General features: G+C 38.2%; 1 protein-coding gene across 1 annotated transcript in view; it reads right to left on the reverse strand.

Moving 5' to 3' along the window:
* The window catches only part of Nup160 (nucleoporin 160), a 53,716-nt gene extending 29,971 nt beyond the window's left edge, over positions 1-23,745 (reverse strand). The window contains exons 1-12 of the mRNA XM_048788217.1: positions 23,592-23,745; positions 23,212-23,323; positions 17,822-18,032; positions 16,884-17,106; positions 15,058-15,136; positions 14,392-14,506; positions 13,629-13,799; positions 7,296-7,393; positions 5,479-5,563; positions 3,721-3,789; positions 1,774-1,857; positions 1,332-1,502 (exon numbers count right to left, since the gene is read on the reverse strand). Coding sequence (XP_048644174.1) covers positions 1,332-1,502; positions 1,774-1,857; positions 3,721-3,789; positions 5,479-5,563; positions 7,296-7,393; positions 13,629-13,799; positions 14,392-14,506; positions 15,058-15,136; positions 16,884-17,106; positions 17,822-18,032; positions 23,212-23,323; positions 23,592-23,691 — 1,518 coding nt within the window. The 5' untranslated portion in view covers positions 23,692-23,745. The remainder of the gene's footprint in view (positions 1-1,331; positions 1,503-1,773; positions 1,858-3,720; positions 3,790-5,478; positions 5,564-7,295; positions 7,394-13,628; positions 13,800-14,391; positions 14,507-15,057; positions 15,137-16,883; positions 17,107-17,821; positions 18,033-23,211; positions 23,324-23,591) is intronic.
* Positions 23,746-25,497: the final 1,752 nt, after the last annotated feature.

Consider the following 25,497-nt stretch of genomic DNA (forward strand, 5'->3'; position numbering starts at 1 on the left):
CAGTGAATTTTGAATGAATAAAATAAGTGATAGTCTATAATGTATCATGTGGAGCAACAAATCATGTTGTACATGGTACATATGTATAATTTTATCTGTCAATTTAAAACATTTAAAAACATTGAAAGGAGCTTGGGTATAATTCAGTGGTAAAGTGCTTGCCTAGCATGCATGAGGCACTGAATTTGATTCCCAGCATTGCGATATGAAGTGTGACTCTTGTGAGAAAACACCAGACAAATTCAAATTGAAGGACACTATAAAACAACAAAAGGTATTGCCTTCTAAAAAATGTCAGTGGAGGAGCTGGGATTGTGGCTCCGTGGTGAAGCACTTGCCTAACATGTATGAAGTACTGGGTTTGATTCCCAGCACCATATATAAAAATAAATAAAACAAAGGTATCGTGTCCATCTACAACTGAAAAAAAAAAAAAAAAAAGTCAGAGGGCTGGGGCTGTAGTTTAATGGGAGGGTACTTTGGTCAGCATGTGTGAGGCACTTGGTTTGATTCTCAGTAAATAAAATAAAGGTCCATCAACAACTAAAAAAATTTTTAAAAATAAGTCAATGGAATGAAAGACAAAGACTGATAAGAGGTCTAAGATTAAGCTAAAGAAATACAACTAAATACATGTAAGATCTTGGATTGGACTTTGACTCAAAAACAATTATGGGCACAATTGGCAAAAGTTGAATATAAACTATATAATATTATATTAATATCAAACTGCCTAAGTTTTAAATTTTATCATAGTTAATTTAAAACAATATCCTTGTTCTTAGATACACACCAAAATATTAAGGATAAGGAGACATGATTTCTACAATTCTCAAGTGGCTCAGGAAGAAAAAAATATAAAATATAAAATGAAGAGCAAATGGCAGCAGATGTAGCCCAGTATAGAACACATGCTTAGCATGATTAATCTAGGTGAAAGGTATGAAGAAATTCTTTGTTATTCTTATAACTCTTAAGATTGCAATTACTTCAATGTAAACAAATAAGGGGGGAGGGAAAGTTAAAGTACTGAAGATTGAAATGAAGCAAACTGTATTACCTACAAGCATTAATGTCAAAATGAACCTCAATATATAACTACAAAGCATAAGAAAAACATTTAAAAAGTAAATAAATAAAATAGAAAAAGCAAACAAAACACAAAAAGTATAGTTAATAATGAAGAAGACTATTAAATACAAATGAAGTATAATTTAAGGGAAAAAAATTACAAACACAAAATCCTAAAAGATAAATACACTTAACAAATATTCTGAAGACCCACTGAACTATCTAAAAAAGAGCTCTTGTGTATGCTTCAGCTCTCTTACTTTTTTCAGTAGGCACACCATATTTGTGTGAGGATTCAAATGTAGGGCAAGAGGCTGGGAGAGAGCTTCTTGGTACTGAAGACAGCAGGCGTAGAATTTGCACCAGAATTCCTGTTGTAAATTTCGAAATGCCTCCCGGGAGAATTCATACTCTGTTACACTTCCTTGGAGCTGGCAAAGTAGAAACAAAATTAAACTCTTGGTACCATTTGGGATCAAACAATATAATCATCCAATATGATTTTACTAGCTATAGCCAAAGGAATATTCTTTATACATTAAATGCCAGAGACTATACAACTATACATCTAATTCTCTAATTATAAGGTTTAGACATTTATACTTTCTACTAAACAAGGTCAAGTGAACAATTCTGACAACTCCTCAGTGCCCTTCTTATATAAAGATGAAAAAAAATTTTTTTATTTACCGGAAATCTCACCTCACTTTCGACAGCTAATGTAACTTCTTTTTTTAGTTCACTCCACGAAAGATCCAAATTCCTCTCAGTTCCTCGGCAGAAAATCTAAAATTAACAGACATTTTAGAGTATTACAGTCAAAAATAGATGAAAAATACTCCAGCACAAAAATACTGAAGCAATGTACAACTATATAATAGAGAAAAGGCATGCCTAGAGTATTCTTTACATTTAACACCAGGCAAATAATTTCTGAAAAGATATTATAGCAATTGTGAAATTGTTTCTAGAATAAACTAGAAAAATACATGAATCTTCTGGGCAAGATTTAATCCCAGTAACACAGGAGGCTGAGTCAGGAGGATCACCAAGTTTGAGGTCAGCCTCAGCAACTTAGCAAGGCCCCTGTCTCAAAATAAAAAGGGATAGGGATGTGGCTCAGTGGTTAAGCATCCCTGGGTTCAATCCCCAGTGCCAAAAAAAAGACTGGCACAAGGTGAGCTAGAATAGTGGGTGTAACCCTACAGGATTGATTTGATAAATGACTTAAAGATGGTTTAATGTCTCATTGTCTAAGAGATAACAAGAGAAGTGGTTGAGTTTTTAATATATGCAAAGCAAAAAAGAATAATTATTAATTATACAATATAGCAGTAATAAAATCATAAAGTTTATTAATGAAGAAGGAGTGCTAATGAGATGAAAGAAAAAACACCTGAGGAGAAAGTAACTGTGTCATCCTCAAGTTTTATCAGAGATAGAAGAAAATTCTTAATGAATATACCTAGAAGAAAAGTCAAGGGCCTAGAAATAGTATCACCTGAGCTAAAGTTAATATGTTGTGTTTAGTCTAAAGAAAGATAACATGTCAAGGTTCTTTTTCTTTTTTCTTGGTACTGGTGATGGAACCCAGAGGTGCTTTACCACTCAGCTACATCCTCAGTCCTTTTTATTTTTTATTTTGAGGCAGGATCTCATTAAGTTGCTGAGGATCTCTCTAGGTGGCTGAGACTGGCCTTGAATTTGAAATCCTCCTGCTTCAGTCTTCTGAGTCACTGGGATTACAGGTGTGTGTGCACGCATTTTATTGAGTTTCTTTCTTAGTTGTCGATGAACTTTTATTTTATTTATTTATATGTGGTGCTGAGAATTGAACCCAGTGCCTCACTCATGCTAGGCAACGCTCTACCAGTGAGCCACAACCCCCGACCCTCATTCTAAGTTTCAAAATAAAGAACCCACTAAAAGGATGGAAAACAAATTCAATCCAATTCTTGGAAGAACTTTTAGAAGACAGTTTGGGAATAATAACTCACATAAGAACTAGTAAGAAACTTGTCAAGGGAGGAAGACAATCAGAGGCCTCTCAGAGAAGTCTCAGGCATTTTTGCTTCAAGTAGAAAGTCAGAGTAGGACACTCTAAGGTTATCTTTCAATCCTATGAGTGATTATTGTTTTTTAAATCCATAAAGTTAAATCTCAATTGAAGGAAGCTATGTAACTTTAAAGAATGCTTTTTAAAGCATTAAGCAGCTTTTTAATCTTGTGAGGCTGAAGTTAAAATTTTTTGAGTCTTCTTGAAATGAACCAAGTCACACCTTTTCTATAGTAACAAAAGGGTAACAACAGAGTGTAATTGAAACTAACTAAAAACCACTTTGAATTTCTTTCAAGTATAGAGATTACATGCAGTGTAGGAGGTACCTTTTTACAATAGTGTGGGTCCAAATATCTCTTTAGACCTCTGGTATGATTCACTAGTTTTTGGGAAAGCGCTTCCTATTCCCACCTCTCTGCTAGAAGTCTTACTTAATGGAAAGAACATTTAAAAAAAATTACAGTAGTATTTACAAAAAAATGTTGAGTTTTTAATATATGCAAAGCAAAAAAGAATAATTATTAATTATACAATATAGTAGTAATAAAATCATAAGGTTTTAAGTAAACATTAAACACTTTCTTGCCAACCTGTAAAGCTTTACATAAAGCTGCATTTATGAATCGTCCTGGTGTAAATAGACTCCGCAAATACATTTCCTGTTAGAACATTAAAAAAAAAAAAAAATTAACATCATTCTGAAAAAGATAAAATTTGCAAAATGTTGTAGAATCCAAAATATTTACAGCAAAGTCTAAATTTCCATTATACGAAATGGACATTTGGCCCTTCTCCCTGAAGGGCACTAAAGTGAAAATGACAACATTTTTGGGTCAAACATGGCATATTATACTGAAAATGGTGTGCCCTTGTATAGTTCTTCATTGGGTTTCATTGGAAAACAAGGCATGTAAAGTGCCAATCTTAAATGAAAGAGGCAAATCCAATTTATTGGCGATATGCATTGGTAAGAGACCAATTAAACTAGGTTGATTTCTGCACCATCTATAAAAGTACTCTTTTTTATGGCTCACATATAAAGAAAACTATAATAATAGGCATTATATATAAATAAAACAAACTGTAAAAAGCTCACAGAAATGGGACAATGAAGTAGAGAGAATAAATGGAAAAATTTCATGTTGCTTGATATTTTGACTCAGTCTCATGAACCACATTTACTCAGAAGAGGTGAATCTGATTGACCTTCATTCGTTTCTTTCCTTCTACTGAGCTTCAGGTAGATAAAATGACCAAAATGAAGGAGAAAAATAAAGATAACAAAAATCAGCATGTGACTTTGACTTTCCGACAAAGTCAAATACTAGTAGTTAACAGGAATAATTAATAACTTTTTGGAATTAAAAATTTAGTGATGTCTTCACTCCTACACAACAGTCATTGTTTCAGACTTAGGTCCATAGGCTTTAATGACATTTTAACACTAAGGCAGCAACAAAAAGCTTTTTCCTTCATTTATCCTGGGGGTATCTTTGAAAAATGGGGAGACTCTTGTGTTCTTTATTGTTTTATCTTCTAAAATTATTATTTTCCTAGTGAACAGTTCTATCAGAATTTATCTTATTTCTAAATAAATGGTAAATATTTAAGGAGGTAGAAATGCTAATTACCCTAATGCTAATTACATATTATATAAACGTATCATTATCACAATGTCTTCCACAAATATGTAGAATTGGTGTCAATTAAAAATACTCCAAATTAAAAGAAAAAATTATCTTATTATCTTTATCCTAGGTTATGTGCACATAAAATGACAGATGTAATAAACCTACCATTTGTGCCCATGCAGAATCCTTTCCCCTCAATTTATTAACAAATCTCTTTATCTTTTTTGGGGGGAACCATTCCTCCCCTGCCCATACTCAACTGACCTCACCAGTCCTGCAATGGCAAAGCCCAGGCTGGACTTGTGTCCCATTGTAGGCCAGAACATCTTACTGCTTCTGATCATAGTGACTACATCAGGAAGTAGCACACAACTTAAGCTAGACCAGAGTTTCACCCCAAGAATATAGTCTGTAGAATTGAGACGCTGCTCTTTCCCCCTGGGGCTGCTAAGTTCACAGAATGCAAGCCCACTCAGGAGAGGGGGCATACTGAGAATATACCCAACCAGGAGGGAAGCAGAATAAAGAAGAGAGACCAAGGCTTGAAGTCACTGAAACCTGGTTGTTCTCAACTTTTAGCTGCACAAGTCAATCCTTTCTCTTTTTAGCTTTAGTCAGTTCAAGTCACCTGCAGATGAAAGAGCTGTAATACAATTGGTTCTTCTTAAAATAATAAGGATAAATCATTCCCTAACATTACACTTTAGTGTTACTTACCCTGGGGTCTTGATCATCTCTGATGACAATTTCTTCCTCTGGCAAAGGCTGCATAAAAACTGGATTCCACTGACCTGCAACATTACTACAGACAAAAATCCAAGTTTACACAAAAATAAATTTATGCTGTTGGCAACATCTGGGCAAGGAAGGCCTCATCAATGGAATCCCTGCAATCAACCATTCTGCCTGATCAATTCTATTAACAATAAGTATGTTTTGCCACAAAGAGGAGGAGGAGGAATTCTTAGCAGAATCTGGGTTTTAATTTTTTTTTCCTAAAAATACTTTTTAGTTGTCGGTGGACCTTTATTTAATTTATTTATTTATATGTGGTGCTGAGAATCAAACCCAGTGCCTCACACACACTAGGCGAGTGCTCTACCACTGAGCCACAACCCCAAAACCCCTGAAAATGTGTTCTTAATTACTTTTAATAGGCACCTTCCTGAAATTAAAATTCTAAACACAAATCTACAAATAATAGCCAGAATTTGTTCTTTGCTAGATATTATGCTAGATGCAGTTCCAGATATTTCTCATGTATGCCTTATGATCGCGTTCTTTTTGGTACTAAGGATTGAAGCCAAGGGCATTTTTATCACTGAGCTATTTGCCCACCCCTTTTTTATTTTGAGACAAGGTGTCACTAAGTTGCTGAGGCTGGCCTCCAACTGGGAGTCAAGATGTGATGCCTTATCACTGCTACTAAGTTGTACAATCAAGGTTCTAACTCTGTTCTGGCTCTATAGCCTGTGGTTTTTTACTACTCTGAATGCCATTTACAAGGACTACTCTCATATTTTTGAGTGGTCAATCTGGGGGCAACCATTCCAAAATTAGTCTTGAGGGACCTGGAGTGTTCAATTAGTTCAGTGGTCTTCAAACTGTGTTCCAGGGAATCCTCTAAAGTGTTTCAGGGGTTACATAAGTGTTTGCTTAAAACTTATTTTCTAAAATGTATTTATAATCACAATTTAATTTATAAAATTTTAAACTTATGTCACATACATTAAAAATATTAACTGTCAAATATAAAAACATTAAACATTAAAATATTAGATGCCAAATATATTTAATATTAGAGATTATTAATACTAAGTTATATTAATATTAACTTTATATTCATAAAATACCAGTTTTGCATTATATATTAGAATTCTTTTTTTCTGAGGAAAAAGTTTTTTTTTGTTTTAAAAAGTTTGGGAAATACTCTGCTTGTCCAATCTATTTCTCATCTCATGATGAGGAAATTGAGTGCACAAAGAACAACAAAGAAGTACTGGCCATAGCAAGGTTAGCTGGTGAGCCCTTGCTTTTAAGTACACTTCCTGATGAATTGGGCATGGTGGTGCATACCTGTTAATCCCAGCTGCTCAGGAGGCTGAGGCAAGAGGCCTGCAAGTTCAAAGCCAGCCTCAGCAACTTAGTGAGGCTGTAGGTAACTTAGAAAGACTCTGTCTCAAAATAAAAAGTAGAAAGGGATGGGGATGTGGCGCAAAGATTAAGCACTCCTGGATTAAATTCCCATACCCTCCAAAAAAGAAAATTTCCAGATGATAAGTATTTTGGGAATGTGTTCTCTCTTCCAAGAAATATGATATTTTCTTTATCTTAGTCCAACCCAAAGTATCCCTATTTTGTCCTAAAGCCAAAAGTAACAAAATAAAACAAAATGCAAAAGAAAGTACTTCAGAAAATAAGAACAACAGGCAAACCAAGGTCAGAATCCTTCAAATGTAGACTTAAACAGCTCTCTTGTCCTAGCATGAAAGTACTTGTGGTGAGGAAGGCTGACAGAGTTAAGGGACTCATACTGTTCAAAGTTGATGTATTTCACAATTGTCTGGTTCTCTACATCATGCCACAGGGCCCAGATATCCGTGGAGGTTAAGGCAAAGTCAATCAATGTCTCCTAGAAAGAAACAGGAAGAAAATGGAAATAGGAAATAAGAAAGAAAAGGCAGTAGTTCATAATAACTTAAATTGGTACTGTTAAAGAGAGATAAATGCATAAAAACAAAACATGGTACCCACTACATGAATTTGATAAACCCTAATCAAAATTTGTTTCTATACATCATAAAATTTTCCATTTTAAGATTACAATCCCATTGACACACAGTAGGGTCAGCCGATATCTCTTCGTTTTGTTTTTTTGGTACCAGGGTCTTGCTAAGTTGCTTAGGGACTTGCTAAATTGTGGAGGCTGGTCTTGAACTTGTAATCCTCTTGCCTCAGCCTCCTCAGTCACTGGGATTATAGATGTATGCNCCCCCATCTTTTTTTTTTTTAATTAGTGTTTTATGGGGCTGGGGATGTGGCTCAAGTGGTAGCGTGCTCGCCTGACATGTGTGAGGCACTGGGTTCGATTTTCAGCACCACATAAAAATAAAATAAATATATTGTGTCCACCTAAAAAAAACTAAAAAACAAATATAAAATAAATAAATAAAAATAAATTAGTGTTTTGTGGATGTACATGATGGCGAGATTCACTGTGGAATATTCATGTATGTCTTTCTCTATCCCATCCCTCCTCCCTTTTCTTCATCCCCCTTTGTCTATTCCATGGTTAACCTATTTTTTGTGGGTGTTTTTTGTGGTGCTGGGGATTGGACCTGGAATTTCACATATGCTAGGCAAGTGTTCAATGACTGAGCCATGTCCTTAGCCCACATATTAACCATTTTTAAATTATAGTTTAGTAGTGTCACATACATTCACACAGTTGTGCAACCAATCTCTGGAACTCTTCTCACCTTGAAGAAATGAAACTCTATACCCATTAAACAATAACCTCCCCATCCCCTCCATCCCTCAGCCCTCAGAAACCACCACTTTTTGATTGTATGAATACAACAACTTTTGCTATCTCACAGTCATGTAGTATTTGTCTTAATCCTTCCTTTCAAAAGCTGTAATACTTCATAGTAGGTATACACCAGATTTTGTTTATCCATTCATCCACTGACAGACATTTGGGTTGGTTGACTTTGCCTTTTGGTTATTGTGAATAATTTGTGCTATGTCTATGGTTGTAAAAACCTCTCTCTTTTAAGACCCTGCTTTCAATTCTTCTGTTTATAATTTTATGGGTTTTTGTTTTTTTGAGTAACTACCACAGTTTTTCACAATGGCTGCAGCACTTCAATTACCACTAGCCTCTTACAGTGTTTCAGTTTCTCTGCATCCTTGCCAACACTTGTTATTCTGTTTCCTATAATAGCCATCATAAATAAGTATGGTATCTTATTATGACCAGAAGCTTATTAAGTTTATATTTTTATCAAAGTACCAGAAAGAATTTTAAATATGCAAATAACACAAAGCAAAACTAGTGAGTTAATCTTTATTAAAAATAAATCCTACTGAGCATGATCATGCATGTCTATAATCCCAGCAGCTCAAGAGGCTGAGGAAGGAGGATAGTAAATTGAAAACCAGCCTCAGAACTCAGTGAGGCCCTAAGCAACTCAGCAAGACCCGTGTCCCTAAATAAAATATAAAAAATAACTGGGGATTTGTCTCAGTGGTTAAGCACCACTGGATTCAAACTCTGGTATCAATCAATCTGGTATCAATCAATCAATTAAAAAATAAATAAATATAAAAAAATCCTACGGCTTGAGGTGTGGCCATTCATGAAATCCTAGTTTTAATCCCTAGCCCCCTCAAAGAAAAAAATACTATGAAATAATTCATGTTTAGTAGTTAACTTTGCTGCCAAAAAAAAAATTTCAAAATCAAAAATAATATTCAATGAGTAATTTTAGATACGTATTTTTTACCGTGCACTAACAGTGATGATGACCCTTTCATTTTAACATAGGCAACTGGTCACAAGAAAGTATTAAAAATAAACAAGAAAATTGCTTTTTGAGAAAAAAATATGAGTATATGAAATATGAAAAATATACAGGTACAGCTCAGTGGTAGAAAACATGCTTTAGCATGCAAGAGATCCTGGATTTTATCCCTAGCACCAAACAATAAAAATAAAAACACAAATAAGCCAAACAATCAAAAAAAAAAGCCCCAAATTATTAGAGTTCATTAGTTCATCAATTGTAGTGTCATAGTAATGGTAAATATGTTTCATGAAAATCTTTTCCTGCTATGTCTTGTTATGAATACATATATCAGGTAGCAGTGAAACCCTTTTTCCTTTCTTCTTCTTTTTTTGGTGGTACTTGGAGCTAGGACCCAGATGCACTCTAAAACTGAGCTACATTCTCAGCTCCTTTTATCTTAATGAGACAGGGTCTCATTAAGTTGCCCAGGCTAGCCTTGAAGTTGTGGTCTTCCTGCTTCAGCCTCCAAAATATTTCTTATAGATTTTAGCCACACACACACACAAAATGATGGAAAATGCTGACTCAGTGCAGTGCTTCTCAAACTTGAAAGAACTATGGGAAAGAATGAGTTTGTTTTTTAATTTCTGAAGTTATAACTAACTTCAAGTATGCATGTCTGAAAAATTTCTAACCACATAAATTTCTAAATGCTGGGTGAGGTGGTGCACCCCTGTACTCCCTGCTACTCGAGAACCTGAGGCAGGAGGGCTAAGTTGCTGAGGTTGGCCTTGAACTTGCAATCTTCCTGTCTTAGCCTCCTGAGTTTTTGAGATTACAGATAAGCGTCTTGTCTGGTGAGTTGTGTACTTTAATGGGTGAATTGTACAGTATGGCAACTGTATCTCGATAAAGCTATTTAAAGAATAAAGTGAGCCTATCACTTCAAGGAAAACAACTGACAATATTTGTTGCCAATGATACATTTCAAGTTTTAAGATGAAAATTACAAATTCAGAAAATTCAGAAAAATGAGGCCTTTTAGCCCTCATTCCCTTATCTCCTTTTTCCTCCTAACTTCATGTTTCCACCACAATAAGCTTGAGAGCCTCCCAGGGTGATATTAATTGTACCAAAAAGGCTTAACATAGCAGGCCTGAAGCTGATCTCCTCAGAAAGACTTGCCTGCAAAGTTAGCTGTATCTTGGAACCTGCATTTTGAGTGTACCCATGGTTCTCAAACTGGTAAGGATGGATGCATTTCTGAGCCTAGACTTTTTGTACAATGTCTGTTTTCCTTCCAGGAGCCTGGAATTTTAGTATATTAGGCAGAGGGTACCTACATGATCAATCCTCACTGAGCTCCCTGGCCAATGCTTCACATATGTTATGATGACTTGGTGCTGGGGGACTGAAGTGCATCCTGTGAGACTCCATGGGGTAGTACTCTTAGAAGCTGGTGACTTTTCCTTTGCTGGTTTTGCCCTGTATCCTTTCACTATAATAAGTCCTAGCCACGAGTTCAACTATATATTGAGCTCTGTGAGTCCTTCTGGAGTATAACTGAGCCTGGAGGTAACCTGGGGAAATCACCTCTCAACATAGTAACTTACATACTGTAGAATAAAATGTGGCACTATTATAGGATTAGTATTAACTCAGTCAACACACACCAAACAACCAATGAATGATATTACAAAGTCATGCACAGGTTATTTTCATCCAGGGTGCAAAACAACGATTTAAAAGTAGATTTTAAAATGAAAAACTTAAAAGTTTTGGATATCATACTGCAACTAATCTTTCAAAATCTATCACTTCAGAGAGTATCCAAGACAGGCATGGTGACACACGCCTGTAATCCCAGCAGCTTGGGAGGCTGAGGCAGGAAGATTGAGTTCAAAGACAGTCTCAGCAACTTAGCAAGGCCCTAAAACAACTTACAAGACTCTGTCTCTAAATAAAAAATAAAAAGGGCTAGGGATGTGGCTCAGTGGTTAAGTGCCCCTGGGTTCAATTCCTGGTCAAAAATAAAGAGTATCCACAATGATCTGAAAAGAACATTAAACTATTGCTTGTTTTTCCAACTATGCATCTGTGTGAGGCCAGGTTTTCTTCAAATACTTCAGCCAAAATAAAATACCACAATAATCTGAAGGCAGGAAGTGATAAGAGAACCCAGTGGCCTTCGATTAAATGAGACATCAAAGAGATTTGCAAAAATGTACGATGCCATTCTTAGAAATTTTTATTTTTTTTTTGGTTTGGGAAAACATGTTTTTTTTTTTTTTCATAAAATGTTATTTATATTAACATGAAGTTGTTTATTTTTTTGGGGGGTGGTACTGCATATTGAAACCTGAAGTGCTCTATCAGTGAACCACGTCTCCAACCCCTTTTAAATTTTGAGACAGGGTCTCACTAAGTTGCCTAGGCTGGCTTCGAACTTATAAGCCTCCTGTAAAGCCTGTAATCCCAGCTCCCACATAGCTGGGATTACAGGCATGTGCCACTGCCCCTAGCTACTATTGATATTTTTAAACAAATATGTGCATGTTTTAAAATTTTTCTTTTAGTTTCTAACAAAGGCATATATTTATAGATATAAGCCACTTAAATAAAAGCTTGTTCTGATTCTCAAGTAATTTTTAAGGGTATAATTGGGTCCCAAGAACAAAAAAATTGAGAACCACTATTTTACAATGACAAACTAATTGGAATAGAACATGGTGAAGATAGTGATCAAGACAATGTTACATGAATAACAATTGAAGGATCAATACTCCCACTACCCCCAATCTACATACAAAGACTATACTTAGGGGAGACAGAGAAGTGTGTTCTTCTTCTTTTTGCAGTACTTGGGATTAAAGCCAGGGGCATTCTACCATTGAGCTACAGCTCTTTTTACTCTTTATTTTTTAAAAATTTGAGACAGGGTGTTGCTAGTTTGTCAGGCTGGCCTTGAACTCATGATGCTCCTGCCTCAGCCTTCTAAATCACTAGGATAACAAGCATGTACCATCATGCACAGTCTAAAATTTGAAAGGCTGTCTTCTGGAAGACAGAACAGACTAATGGTATATGATTCAGATAAACATGTCAGCAACATGATACCTTTAGGCTTCAACATCAGAAAACAATTTTAAGAATGAGGACATCCTCTTTCCTTTCATTTTGTTCCTCAACAATCAGTCTTAAAACCATTAGGTGCCCAGAGTAAAGTAGGTGTTCTTGCTGGCCTAGGGGTGACGTGGAGTGGAGGGGTTTGGCATGGGGAGTCAGCCTAAAGAGGTTGAAAGGAACACCTATGCAGGCATGTCCCAGCACAGGGAGTGAGGACACCAGCAGGCGAAGGGCAGGCACGAAGAGGGCGATATGGCCTGGTGTGATGAATCAAGAGCCTAAGGAATGACTGGAGATGTAGCTCATCAATAGAGCACTTGTCTAGCATGCATGAGGTCCTGGGTTCAATCCTCAGCATCAAAAACAAAAAACAAAAAACAAAAAAAACCCACAACAAAAAACAAAACAACAACAACAACAAAAAAAAAACCCACAAAACCCATATACCTAAAGAAGTAACAGGCATCTACATTTGGGACTGGACTGGCTTGGCTTGGGTTAGAGCAGCAGGAGCAGGGTAAGATGGCTTCTACTATATGCTGGGAAAGTCTGATGCAGGGTGGAAAGTAGGGTAGAGTAGTGAGGGTGTCCTCTGCACAGGAGTGGCACAGCAGCATCAAAGGGTCTGAGCCCAAATAGGACTGAGGAGACACTGGGGCAGGGCAGTGACCTAGTATGGGGAAATAAAGCTCCAGCAGCAAGGAATAACATTCCTAACTCACTGGAATGTTATTAGGAATAAATGGATAACACACACAGTGAGCCCACAGTAAGCTCAGTCTGAGTGTTTGCTTTTATTAATGTATGAACATCCAGGGCCTGGCACGGTGCCAAACACACAATACCCAACAAACAGCTGCTTATTTATATTACACTATTGCTTTACATCCTACATACAACAATTGGCATCTGGTTGATGAGCAAAATTATTTTTAAAAGTTAACTTTCCCATAACTACTTGATAATACTAAACTTCCTTATTAGTAATTGCATTCTCTTTTTTACCCATACTTCCAAATGTGAGCTTTCTTGTTTAGTTTTGGTTAACTTTTCCTTTCCTATTCCTTTAAACTCTACTTCCTTTCATTCTGACCTTTCAAGATCTTTTAAATCACACAATAACCCAAAACCACCATTACCTCAATTTAACACTTGAAACACCTAGGTTGGTACAAGGAGCCCAGTTACTTTCCACATCAGTACATATAGAATAACTTGATACATATCTTATTTGTTCCATACCTGTCCTCGTTTTGGAGCATGCATGTATATTCCTAGGTAGAGTCCCATGGAAGGGGAATAAGCAAGTCGCAATTTGTGCCCAGTTCCAGCAGTGAGCCGAAGGTCTTTGTTCACAGGGACATACTCCAGCATGTCAGCTATCATCAGACACATTTGGTCCTGCCCAAGGTAAGAGTTAATAGACCATATTCAAAGAATATACAGGCTAGAAAAACGCATTCTATAAAACATTTTTTTGGTACTGCCGATCTAACCTAGGATTGTGTACATGAGCGCTTTACTTTTGAGAGAGGGTTTCACTAAGCTGCCCAGGCTGGCTTCGAATTTGCAATCCTCCTTCTTCAGCCCCCCAGGTACCTGGGATTATAAGTGCGCACCATCATGCTGAGCTGTAGATTTTTTGTTTTTAATGAGTTAAGATAAAATGTACCTCTTCAGCCTGACAGATAAAATCACTAGCTGTTTGTTTTGTTTTGGTAAATCTTAAAAATTATTTTATCAATATGCATTTTTAAAACACTTTTGTTGCTCTTAAGTGAAGGGTATATTTTGTATTACTCTTTCAACTTTCTTGTAGGGTTCATAATTTTCAAAATCAAAAGACAAAGAAAAAAGGGAGGCAAATGTACAGAAAGCAAAGCTAAATGAACTGTCTGAATCTGGAAATGACCATAATTTCCAAGCCAAATGATCTTCTCTCAAAATTCACAATCCCATTTTAACTAACTGTAATTATAAGTGTTGAATTTACCTTATAAGACCACATTCGTAGTTTGTGGTCCTGACACAGGGCAAAGATGAAGGCATCGTGCTCCACACAATGAACAGCAAGACTGAGTGCACGGTCTGAAGGCCCCTGATCACCCCTAAAAACATGAGGCCCAATTTTAGAATTTTATTGTTGTAAATAATCTGATCATTAGAATCTGCAATTCAGGAGATATAATACAATTATAAACACATGCTCTCAGCAGAAGGAGAAAGACAACTGAAATAAGACAACTACACTTCTCTTTGGCTTACACCAATCACTATAGTAAATTTTAAAAGGGTCTACATAACAAATTAAAAACTTTTCCTTTTATATTGTTTCAGTTTATATTGTTTCCTTTATAAAGTTTCAAAAACCTTCTACTTCAGCAATTTTACACAAAATTGGTTTTGGTTAAATTAGGGCAGAGCACCGAACCAAATATTGTAGGAATATAAACAGCCAGTTTCTGCTATCAAAGTCCAATCACAGATAAAACAGACACTGCAGTCTGATTTTTCTTCAGATAGAATGTGCTGGTATGTAGACTCTTCTCTCTAGTGCAGTGTGTGCCTTGGAATAAGACTATAAACACCAGGAGGTGCTGACCAGTGCAAAAAGATTATATCCCCAGGCCCTCTGATTTACCTGCCAGACACCACTTACCTGATAGCTGTTGGCATCCACCCTGTGAGCAATCGCTGCATCACTGAACTCTGTTTTAGTTCCACAACGGACACTATACCTGCAATAACAGCCAAAGTACCTCTTGATCATACTTAAGAGAAACCCAAAGGCAAGATGACATAACAAAACAAGGCTTTATAATAGGTGACAGGCTTCTACATTTTTGTACTGATAGTTTTAGGATGCACCTTTTCTACATATCACCCTAAAATATAATAAATTATTATTGCATCAAAAAAATAGATATTGGGCTGGGGTTCTAGCTCAGTACTTGTAGAGCACTTGTCTAGCACAGGTGAAGCACTGGGTTTGATCCTCAGTACCACATAAAAATAAAATAAAATGTATTATGTTCACTTACTATAAAAATATTTTTAAAAATAGATATGAATTCCCAAAATGTTTTGTTAATTTTTGCTTACGTGCCCCACTGCTGTCACTCTAACCTCACCTTTAGGAACATGTTGCCATTTACAGACAGTAACCTTTGCTACCACTCAGCATAATCATTTCACTGTTGCTAAAACAAAGTGCCCTTCACGTGCTGGGTAGTTCTAGGTGCTAGAGACAGCAGCAAACAAAATAAACTACTCATGGAATTTACATTTCATTGGGGGGAGTTAGATTAAGTTAAATTAAGAAGAGTGGTAACAAGTACAGAAAAAAAAAAAATAAGAAAAGAGTATAGAAGACTGCTGGTGAGTTTCTGGGGAGGAGAGTTTGAATGTTAAAAGGTAGTGAGGGAAGGCCTCACTGAGGTGACACTGAGCTGGTAGCTGGCTATCCCAGGCAAATGCCCCAAGTACGCCTGAGTGTTTTAAGGAGTTGTAAGAAAGCATGTGGCTACGGGAGAGGTGAAGGGAAAGCACAAAAAGACAAGGTCAGAGTGGCAGCAGCAGAGCACTGTAAGTCAATCTAAGGACTCAATTTATTCAGAGTGGAGATAAACACCCTCATTGGACAGCTCTGAGCAGTGCAGTGACATGTATCAACTAATGTTTTAAATGCATCAGTCTGCCTGAGAAACTCCTGAAGAGAGGTAAAGAAATCTGTTGAAACATTTAGGAAGCTAATTCAACACTCCAGGCAAGAGATAGTGGTGACTTGGATATCAGTAGATAACCCTCCTTTCTACTAGAGGACTTAGAATTGGCTGTCTTATATTTATCTATGTTTTCTGTAATCCAATGTTTTATTGTTCCTCACCCACTGTCCAAAACCCCTTGGGTAAAAGTAAAGCATCAAGAACTCATTGGGTAAACAATGAACAACCAATGCAGGGGCAGTATAGAAGCAATTCTTGTGTTGATGGTGGTGTCAAACTTTTATAAGGTCTGTTTTTTGCACCCGTGGGTACTAGGAATTGAATCCACCGTACTCAGGATGTAGCTATACCATTGAGGTATATCCCCATCCCCTTTTTTAACACTTCTGGGATAGGATCTTGCTAAGTTGTAAGGCTGACCTCAAACTTGTGATCCTCCTGCCTAAGCCTGCCTTCTGAGTCACTGGGATTACAGGTGTGTACCCTCACGAGTAGCCAAAGGTCTGTTTTCATGACAATATCTCTTTTTTCTTTCTTTTTGTTATAGTATTGAGGATTGAACCCAGGGCCTCATGAATGTAAACACACTACAAATGAGCTTACCCAGACCCAGTATTTCTTTCTTTTTTGTTTTGTAGTGCTGAGGATTGAACCCAGGTCCTTATGTATGACAGGCAGACACTCTACCATTAAGCTATATCCCCAGCCTCCCCAATATTTCTTGATTAAAGTTGAATCCATACTCAATTCCCATTCTTACCAGAAATGTCATGAGGAGGTAGTTTAAGAACAAAGATGCCCCCAGAAGCAGATGGGAGAGCAAACAGCGCCTCCCCATCACTGCTAAGCCAGGCTGCTGAGGTGGTAGAATTAGGGCATAGTCCAGGTACTGTTGGAATTAATTGATAGTTGCAAGGATCCCTGAAATCAACTTTTCCAATGTCAGTGAATATTGACTGCATCTGACTTTCGATTACCAACTCCTATGAGTAATGAAAAAGAAAAATCTTTTAAAGTCACAATAACTTTGAATTTTGCTTAGTTTCTCTCAATTACTTAAAAAAAAAACAACTTTTAAAATAAAAAAAAATTGGGGCTGGGGATGTGGCTCAAGCGGTAGCGCGCTCGCCTGGCATGCATGCGACCCGGGTTCGATCCTCAGCACCACATACAAACAACGATGTTGTATCCGCCAAAAAAAACTAAAAAATAAAATATTAAAATAAAATAAAATAAAAAATAAATTAAGATTCAGAAGAAAGTAAATTTTTTTTCCTTTTTTTTGGTGTCAGGGATTGAATCCAGAGGTGCTTAACCACTGGGCTGTATAATCTTTTCAATTTTTTGTTTTTTAATTTTGAGACAGGGTTGCTCAGTTGCTTAGGAACTAACTAAATTGCTAAAGCTAGCTTTATATTTGCGATCCTCCTGCCTCAGCCTCCTGAGCTGCTGTGATTACAGGAGTGCCCATCATGCCTATAGCAAAAATATGGAATGTAAGAGTGGTTTGAAGAACACTATTTTGTGAACTTAAAATGTGTATCTGATTATCTAAAATTGTAACTACCAAAGTATCCTTGTTGAGGACTAACAACAAATCTCCAAATTTCCCCAATTCCAAAAAAATATTGTTCCTGGACTTAATTTTTGAGAGCTAGAATAATTTGAGAAGTAAGACACTATAATTAACCAACTTACACTCCTATACATCCGGGAAGGGTGTGGTAAAAGTAACCTGTGCACTGTTTGATTGGTTAATATTAAGATTATCACATGATTCTGGGTCTCTGAGACATAAATCCCTCCAGGTAAGATGTTACAATTCTGGAATTTTAGGCGAACTGCATTATTCAACAGATTTAGGTCCAGTGACTCCTCCACCAGCTCCAATATATCTGCGGAGATCTTCCTGTGGGGGGAAAAAAAGACATTTTTTTTAAAAAAAAGTTTATGCTTTTCTCAACAACTGCTGCACTGAAACACACACACACACATACACACACACCCACACCAAAGTGAATGCTTCAAATTTGGAAATTTTGGATAAAATTCAGACCACTTGCCAGGCATGGTGGCACATACCTGTAATCCCAGCAATGTGGGAGACTGAGGCAGGAAGATTGCCAAGTTCAAGGCCAACCTCAGCAACTTAGGCCCTAAGCAACTTAGTGAGACCCTATCCCAAAAGAAAAATTTTAAAAAAGGGCTGGGATGTGTCTCACTGGTAAAGTGCTTTTGGGTTCATCCCTAGTACCACCCCCCTAAAAAAAAATTCAAACCACTCTTACATTCCATATTAAAATATACCATATTAAATTACCACCATATTAAAATACATAAAAACTGAGAGCCACGGTGCATGCCTATAATCCCGGCAGCTTGGAGGCTGAGGCAGGAAGATTGCAAGTTCAAAGCCAGCCTCAACAACACAGCAAGGCCTAAGGTAACTTAATGAAATCCTGCTCAAAATAAAATATAAGAAGGGAGAGAATGTGGCTAGTGGTAAAGTGCTCTTACATTCAATCCCTGGTACAAACAAAACAAACTAACAAAAAAGCAAAACAAAATTCAAGCATCAATATAATTCTATTAAATCTTCCAAACTTGACAGCCCATCTATTTAGGCCAACATCCAATGCAATTAAACTCTACTATGATAAAAATTAATACCACATATCCATTACTAAAGAGTAGAATGTGGCTTCCCCATACACTACAGTACCAAACAAAATTGATTGCATATGTGAGTATTCTCTTCTACTACTCCTTAATATATAAAGTCCAACAAAAATAGTAATTATTTATTTTTTTGGGGGGGTGTACCAGGAATTAAACCCAGAGGTACTTTACCCCTGAGCTACATGCCCATCCCTTTTTAAAAAAATTTTTGAGACTGGGTCTCACTAAATTGCTTAGGATCTTGCTAGATTACTAAGGTTGGTCTGGGACTTGCGATCCTTCTGCCTCAGCCTCTCAAGTTGCTGGGACTACAGGTATGCGCCGCTGTATCTGACTATATATTAGAGAAATATTTTGAAAACACAAGAATAACTACACGTTGAACATATCAAAGTAAGTTTTTTTTTCTGATTTACTCCTCAAAATAAGTTTGCTTTTTAAAAAAAATATTTACTTTTTAGTTGTAGTTGTCAATACCTTTATTTTATTTATTTTTATGTGGTGCAGAGGATCGAACCCAGGGCCTCACATGTACTAGGCAAGCGCTCTACCACTGAGCCCCAGCCCCAGACCAGGAGTTGCTTTTTAATAAACAATGGTAAGCTCTGTGGTGCGGACATATCTGCCATGTGCAGTTGGACATCGTAGACACAGGAAAGTTACCCGGGACAGAGCCAGCATTCAATATCTTTTTTTTTTTTTTTTAAATAAAATGCACGTATATTTGAAGAAAAAAAGTTTATTCAAACTAAAGTTGCAACAGGGAAGACAAACTATTTTGTCTAAAAGACTAATTTGGTTTTAAATTTAGATTAAAAACTACAACCCTCATTGCCTGTGCCTAGCTTTGTACCCACCACAGCAGCTGTCATATCATCTTATTCTAAAGAAGACATTTCTTTCTCTTAACTTCTACATATACTTCATCTTTAAACATCGTGAACATGTCTACTGGTCTGTGTCCTTCATTCTGCATGTGTGATGTTGATTTAGATCTTGAATGTCTTCCAAAGACCCAGGTGTTGAAAGCTTGGTCCTCAGAGAGCCATTACTGGGATGCAGCAGAACCTCTATGAGGTGGGATCCAGTGGGAGGTCTTCAAGCCACTGGAAGCAAGCCCTTGAAGGGGAGAGTGAGACCTGGCCCCTCTTTTTCTCTTCTGCTTCCCGGCCATTGGTGAACAGTTTTGCTCCTGCCATGATGTGCTGCTGTGCCATAGGCCCCAAAGCCACAAAGCCAACTGATCCTGGATTGGAATCTCTAAAATTGTGAGCCATATTAAACCGTTTATAAGTTGATAATCTCAAGCCCTTATAGTGATAGAAAACTGACTAAAACTTGTGATTTGTTAAATCATATTGCTTTCCTCCTCCTGACATTGTTTCTTCTCTTCCATTTCCACAAACTGGTCACCCTTGTGAAACTATAGCTATACCTTCAATCCATGGACTCTGCATCTGCAGACTCAACCAACTAAGAACTGAAAATTTTTCTTTTTTGGTGGGGGGTGAGGAGGACTGCATCTGTACTGAATACGCATAGCCCTTCTTCCCTAAGTAATGCAGTGTAACAGTTTTTATATAGCATTTCTATTTTATTAGGTATCATGAGTGATCCAGAGATGATCTAGAGAGCTTATACATAGATTATATGTATACTGGCAAATACTCTGCCATTTTATATGAGGGATGAAAGTAAGCATCTGCAGATTTTGGCATCCACAGAGTTCCTGGAACCAATTCCCCAAGAACAGATGGTCAAATGTCCTGTAGCTTTATCCTTGGTACCTTCTTCTCAGCAGCACCAGTGACTGTTAAAGGCTTCTCTATCTCTTGCAATGGCCACATCTATCTCAGAATAATGAAATGGACCCTTTCTTGAAGCAAAAATGTCTTCATTGTCCTACAGTTACCATTTGATTTCTCTGCTTCCCTTAGAGCAAAACTCCTTGAAAGAGCTGTCCTATACCCACTCACTTAAGCCTCTATTATTGGAGCAGATCCCAACAAGGTCACCAAAAACATCCATAATGCAAAGGTCAATTTTCTTTTCTCTCGTTACCTGAATTATATAGCATCTGACAACTTTTTACTCTCCTCCTTTTTGAAATATTTCCTTTAGCTTCTGGGACATTACTCTCTGTGATTTTTATTTTTATTTTTGGTACTAGAGATTGAACCCAGTGACACTCTACCACCGAGCTACACCCCCAAGTCCTTTTTATTTTGAGACAGGGTCTCACTAAGTTGCTAAGGTTGGCCTCAAACTTGCGATTCTCCTGCTTCAGCCCACTTCACTCTGACTCTCACCTTGGCAGCTACTCTCTTTCACAGGTTCCTGATCATCCTAACTGTTGGAATGCCATAGATTCAGTCCTCAGATCATTTCTACACAAGTATTCTCAACTGGGGTTGATTCTACCGCATTCCCAAGGACTTAGCATTACCTAGAGAGATGGTTGTTACAACTGGGGAGGTAAGGTGGGGGTGGGGTTGGACATGTTATTGGTTTGTAGTAGACAAAGGCCAGGATAATGCTCAACACCCTACACCCTACAACAATTACTTATCTGGCTTCAAATGCCAATAGTTCAGAAGCCTGATTTATTCACTCTCTAGGTGAGCACGCGCATTATAAAGCTCTAAGTGCCATCTAATGACAACAATTTCCAAATCTGTATCTTTAGTTCAAACCCTTTATGAAATTACTGACTATTGCTTCAATACTTTTTCTTGGCTACCTACTAGGCATTTTAAATTAAACCTGTCCAAAAGAGGATTCCCAGGCCCAACAAATTAGGGGTAAAATAAAAAATAAAACCCACTTGTTGCATTTTATCTACACTCTTTTAATCAACTCAATTAGAAGTGTCTCTAAAATGTCCAGATGCTTTAGCCAAAAATCTGGGGTATACGCTGTATAGGATGCAAAATGATTCTAATGGGGCTGGGGTTGTGGTTCAGAGGTAGAGAGCACGCCTAGCATGCGTGAGGCACTAGGTTTGATCCTCAGCACCACATTAAAAAAAATAAAATAAAATAAAGGTATTGTGTCAACCTACAACTAAAAAAATAAATGTTTAAAAAAAACAAATTCTAACAAATTCACCTTGAAAACATATTCACAATCAGAACATTACTCACAGACTACCACCACCATCTGAGTGATCATCAACTCTTATCTGGATTGTGTCTTCCCACTCCCACCTTTCCCCCTTTCCTACTCTCTTTTGAGCACAGTAACTGCAGCAATACTTTAAATCATGCCATTCATCCATTTAAAACACTCCAGTGGCTACCTCTTGTCTCAGAGAAAAAGACTTAAATAACCAACTAAGCCTTGATCTGGTCCATGGCTATCTCTTTCTTATTATTAACCCTTTGTTCATGCAGCTGCAGACTCTTGGTCTCTTATTCTTTTTTGAGACAAGGTCTGATCTCAGTAAGTTAGTAGGGCCTTGCTAAGTTGCTGGGGCTGGCTTTGAATTTGTGATCCTCCTGCCTTAGCCTTCCAAGTTGCTGGGATTATAGGTGTGCACCACGGCACCTGGCTAGACTGATCAGTTTTTAAGTATAAAAATCCAAAAATTCTTAAAAGTGGCCTCAGTGTTCCTCACAGTCTAAGTCCTGCCTCTCTCTTCAGCCTTGGCATTCTCACATCACTTTATTTTACCATAGCACTTATGCCACACAGACTTTTGGTCAGTTGCTCAAATCTGCCAAGTTCTTTCCACTTTATGGTTTTTGCATAGAGTGATCATGCTTGCTGAACTGCTCTTTCCCACTCCCTGGAAGTGCCTGGCTAACTTTTCATCCTTCAAATCTCAGTTTAAATATGACTTTCTACATCCTTCCCTGCACTGCCAATGTTCAGTGTTCCCACTGGCCTCTCATAGCCATTACACTTTTCCTCTAGAGCAAGTATGAAAATGTGCATTTACTTGTCTATGTTGAGGTCATTAGTTTAATGTCTTTTTTCTTTCATGAAATTGTGGCACACAAAGTGAGTCTACACCTATTCTTCCACAAGTATGACATACTGCATGATGAAAATAATAGTTTTTGTTCATCATTTCATCCCAGTACCTCACATGTAAAAAGCTCAACCGCACATCAGCAGAATGAAGCTATAAAGACTATAAAAACATAATAGACTCGTGATTATAAAATTGGTCTTCAGGGCTTTAGCCCTTAAGCTATATTCCCTGTTTTTACCACTGTCAGGCAGGTGCCTCTCTTAGAACTCTGTATGTCAAATTTTCCCGATTCTAATATGAACTGAAAACAGTCTTTCTCTTTTCCTCAGTGTCGATTACTACTCGACAGGAATGCCGCTTCGGGAACTGTCGCGATTATCCGTACACCAGACAATTCTACCTTCCAATGGGGTTTGGAGAACACAGCACTTACCAATGAATGAATCTGTTTCTGGTGACGGATAACAACTTGCCGCTTTCCACATAGAAAAAGCCCCCTGCACTCTCACTGTATTTAACCGTTCCAGCCACGGGATTTGTAGTCCCTGCAAAATGAACCTGGTCAGCCTGTACACGTGGTACGAAGGATGACAAATACTGAGGACGCTGAGGAAGCAGAGTGTGACGAACTGACAATCCATACAAAGGGAAGGGGAAAGGAGGGAGAAGTTAGATGCCAAGGAAGCTCTGATCCAGAGGCTGTGGGCATGTGGACCTAAGATGATGAACCGGGAGAGGGTTACCGGTCTAGGGACCCATTGGAGGAGAACGAGGGGAAGGATCGGATCGCGCCCTCCCTGGCCACCTCCGTACCAACGCCGCAGACTGTGAATTCCCGAAAGCGCCTAGGCCTTTCGCGCTCGGTCCCGCTTAGCTCCACGAAGCTCCGTTCCAGGGATCCCGCCGCCGCCATCTTCCCGCCGCCGTCGCGAGGCCCGACGGGACACTGGCGGGCCGCGCAGCCGTCGTCACTTCCGGGGGCGGGGCAAGCGGAGCGGCAGACAGGTGCTGCGACCTGAAGCGGGGAAGGCGGGACCCTGGATTCTTTGTGGGTCTTCCACCCGGAGAGTGAGGGTGGGCGCTGAGGAAGCCGCCTCTTCCCGCTGGAGCGCCGAGCGCCGGGCAGGGAGGCGTGCAGAGGACGCCTCAGGGCAGGGCGGGGCAGGGCTTGTTTCCATTTTAAAAATCCGACCTGGGCGGGCGGCTGGGCTGAACCGACCCGAAAGACCACCTCTGGGGAGCCCGGGCCTCTCGGTTACTCTGCGAGAACCCGAGTTTGCTCTTGCCTCTCCGCCGTTAGGTGTCCATCTGCAAATCTCCCCCCGCTGTCTTTATCTTTACCCTTCAGCGACACGTGTGGTGGTGGAAGGAGAGAAAGACTTTTTGTTTTCTGTTGGATTTTTTCCGAAAGGAATGTGTAGTGTAGTGAAGATTAACGCGTTCAGTTTGACATTGATGCTGCAGCCTGCTGAGGTCACCTAAATGATACTCACTTGCAAATGTGAAAAGGAATTTGCCTTTCGTTTCCCCGCTTAGTTTTTGAAGGAGTAGAAAGTGCTCGATATTGAGGAAAATACTAATTTCCTCTTTCCCCCCTTTCCTTAATGATGGCCAATTTTAAGCACTTATGTAACCTTATTACCAGTGACGGCAACTAGCTGCTACCATTCTCAGTCATCCTATTCTGACCATCATTCCACCTCACTTGCTGAAGACACCAACTCCAGCAAAGCATTCCCTTCATTCCGCCTGCAATCCTTTGTTCTACCACCTTGCCACAATCTCTAGCTTCCTTGGTGTTTCCTTCTTGTCCTACTTAACTTCCATTAAATTACTCCTTTACCTAACTCTCATCGTATTCCAGTAAAAACTACAATTTCGATTCAATCCAAATCTGTAGTTGAACGTGGATGTATACATCCTACTAACATGCCTCTCCCTTCATCAGGACTGAGTCTCAATTGGGTCCTTGATGCTTCCCAGAAAACGAATTCTATTTTCCTTGTCCATTTATTGCCTTAGATGAGTATTTCTTAACTCCTCTAACTGCCAACACTTCCTCTTTCATCCTTGCTCTCAGCTTGCTTCTTCATTTAGAAAATTAAAGCTATCAAAAGAGATCTATCACTTCTCCCCAGTACCAATATCTGTACCCATACACTTTGCCTTCCTTTCCTGTTGCTATATAGTGAATTGACCCCCAGTTTATGGAGAGGCAACCTTTCTAATTCTTTCTTAGATCACCTCACCTGCTCAAGGACATTGCCCTAGCAATTCTCTTGTCCATCTACATCTTTGATATCTCCCAAGTTGTTTCTCTAAGTATATAAACATGCCATTATTTCTCCACTTCAAACAAGCCCTCAATTGGCCTCCATTCTCTTCTTGTACCCATATTTCTGCTCCTCATTACTCAACAAAATTTAAGATCACTTTTCTCTCATTCTCAGTTAAACCTGCTTTTATCAGGTTTTGGCTCCTTGTGCCCTACTGTAACTGCTTTTTTCAAGATTACCAAACATATCATGTTACTATATCTAAGACCAAATTAATTCTCTTTGTTTGTGTGTGTGTTGCACTTGTGCATCGAACAAACCTACCAGGGCTTCTTGCATGCTAAGCAAGCACTTTACCATTGAGTTACATCCCCAGTCTCATTTTAAAATGTTTTGTTTTGAGATAGGGTCTCCGTAAGTTGCCCAGGTTGGCTTTGAACTTT

The sequence above is a fragment of the Marmota marmota genome, unplaced genomic scaffold (genome assembly GCF_001458135.2).
Source record: "Marmota marmota marmota unplaced genomic scaffold, marMar, whole genome shotgun sequence".
Classification (NCBI taxonomy): domain Eukaryota; kingdom Metazoa; phylum Chordata; class Mammalia; order Rodentia; family Sciuridae; genus Marmota; species Marmota marmota.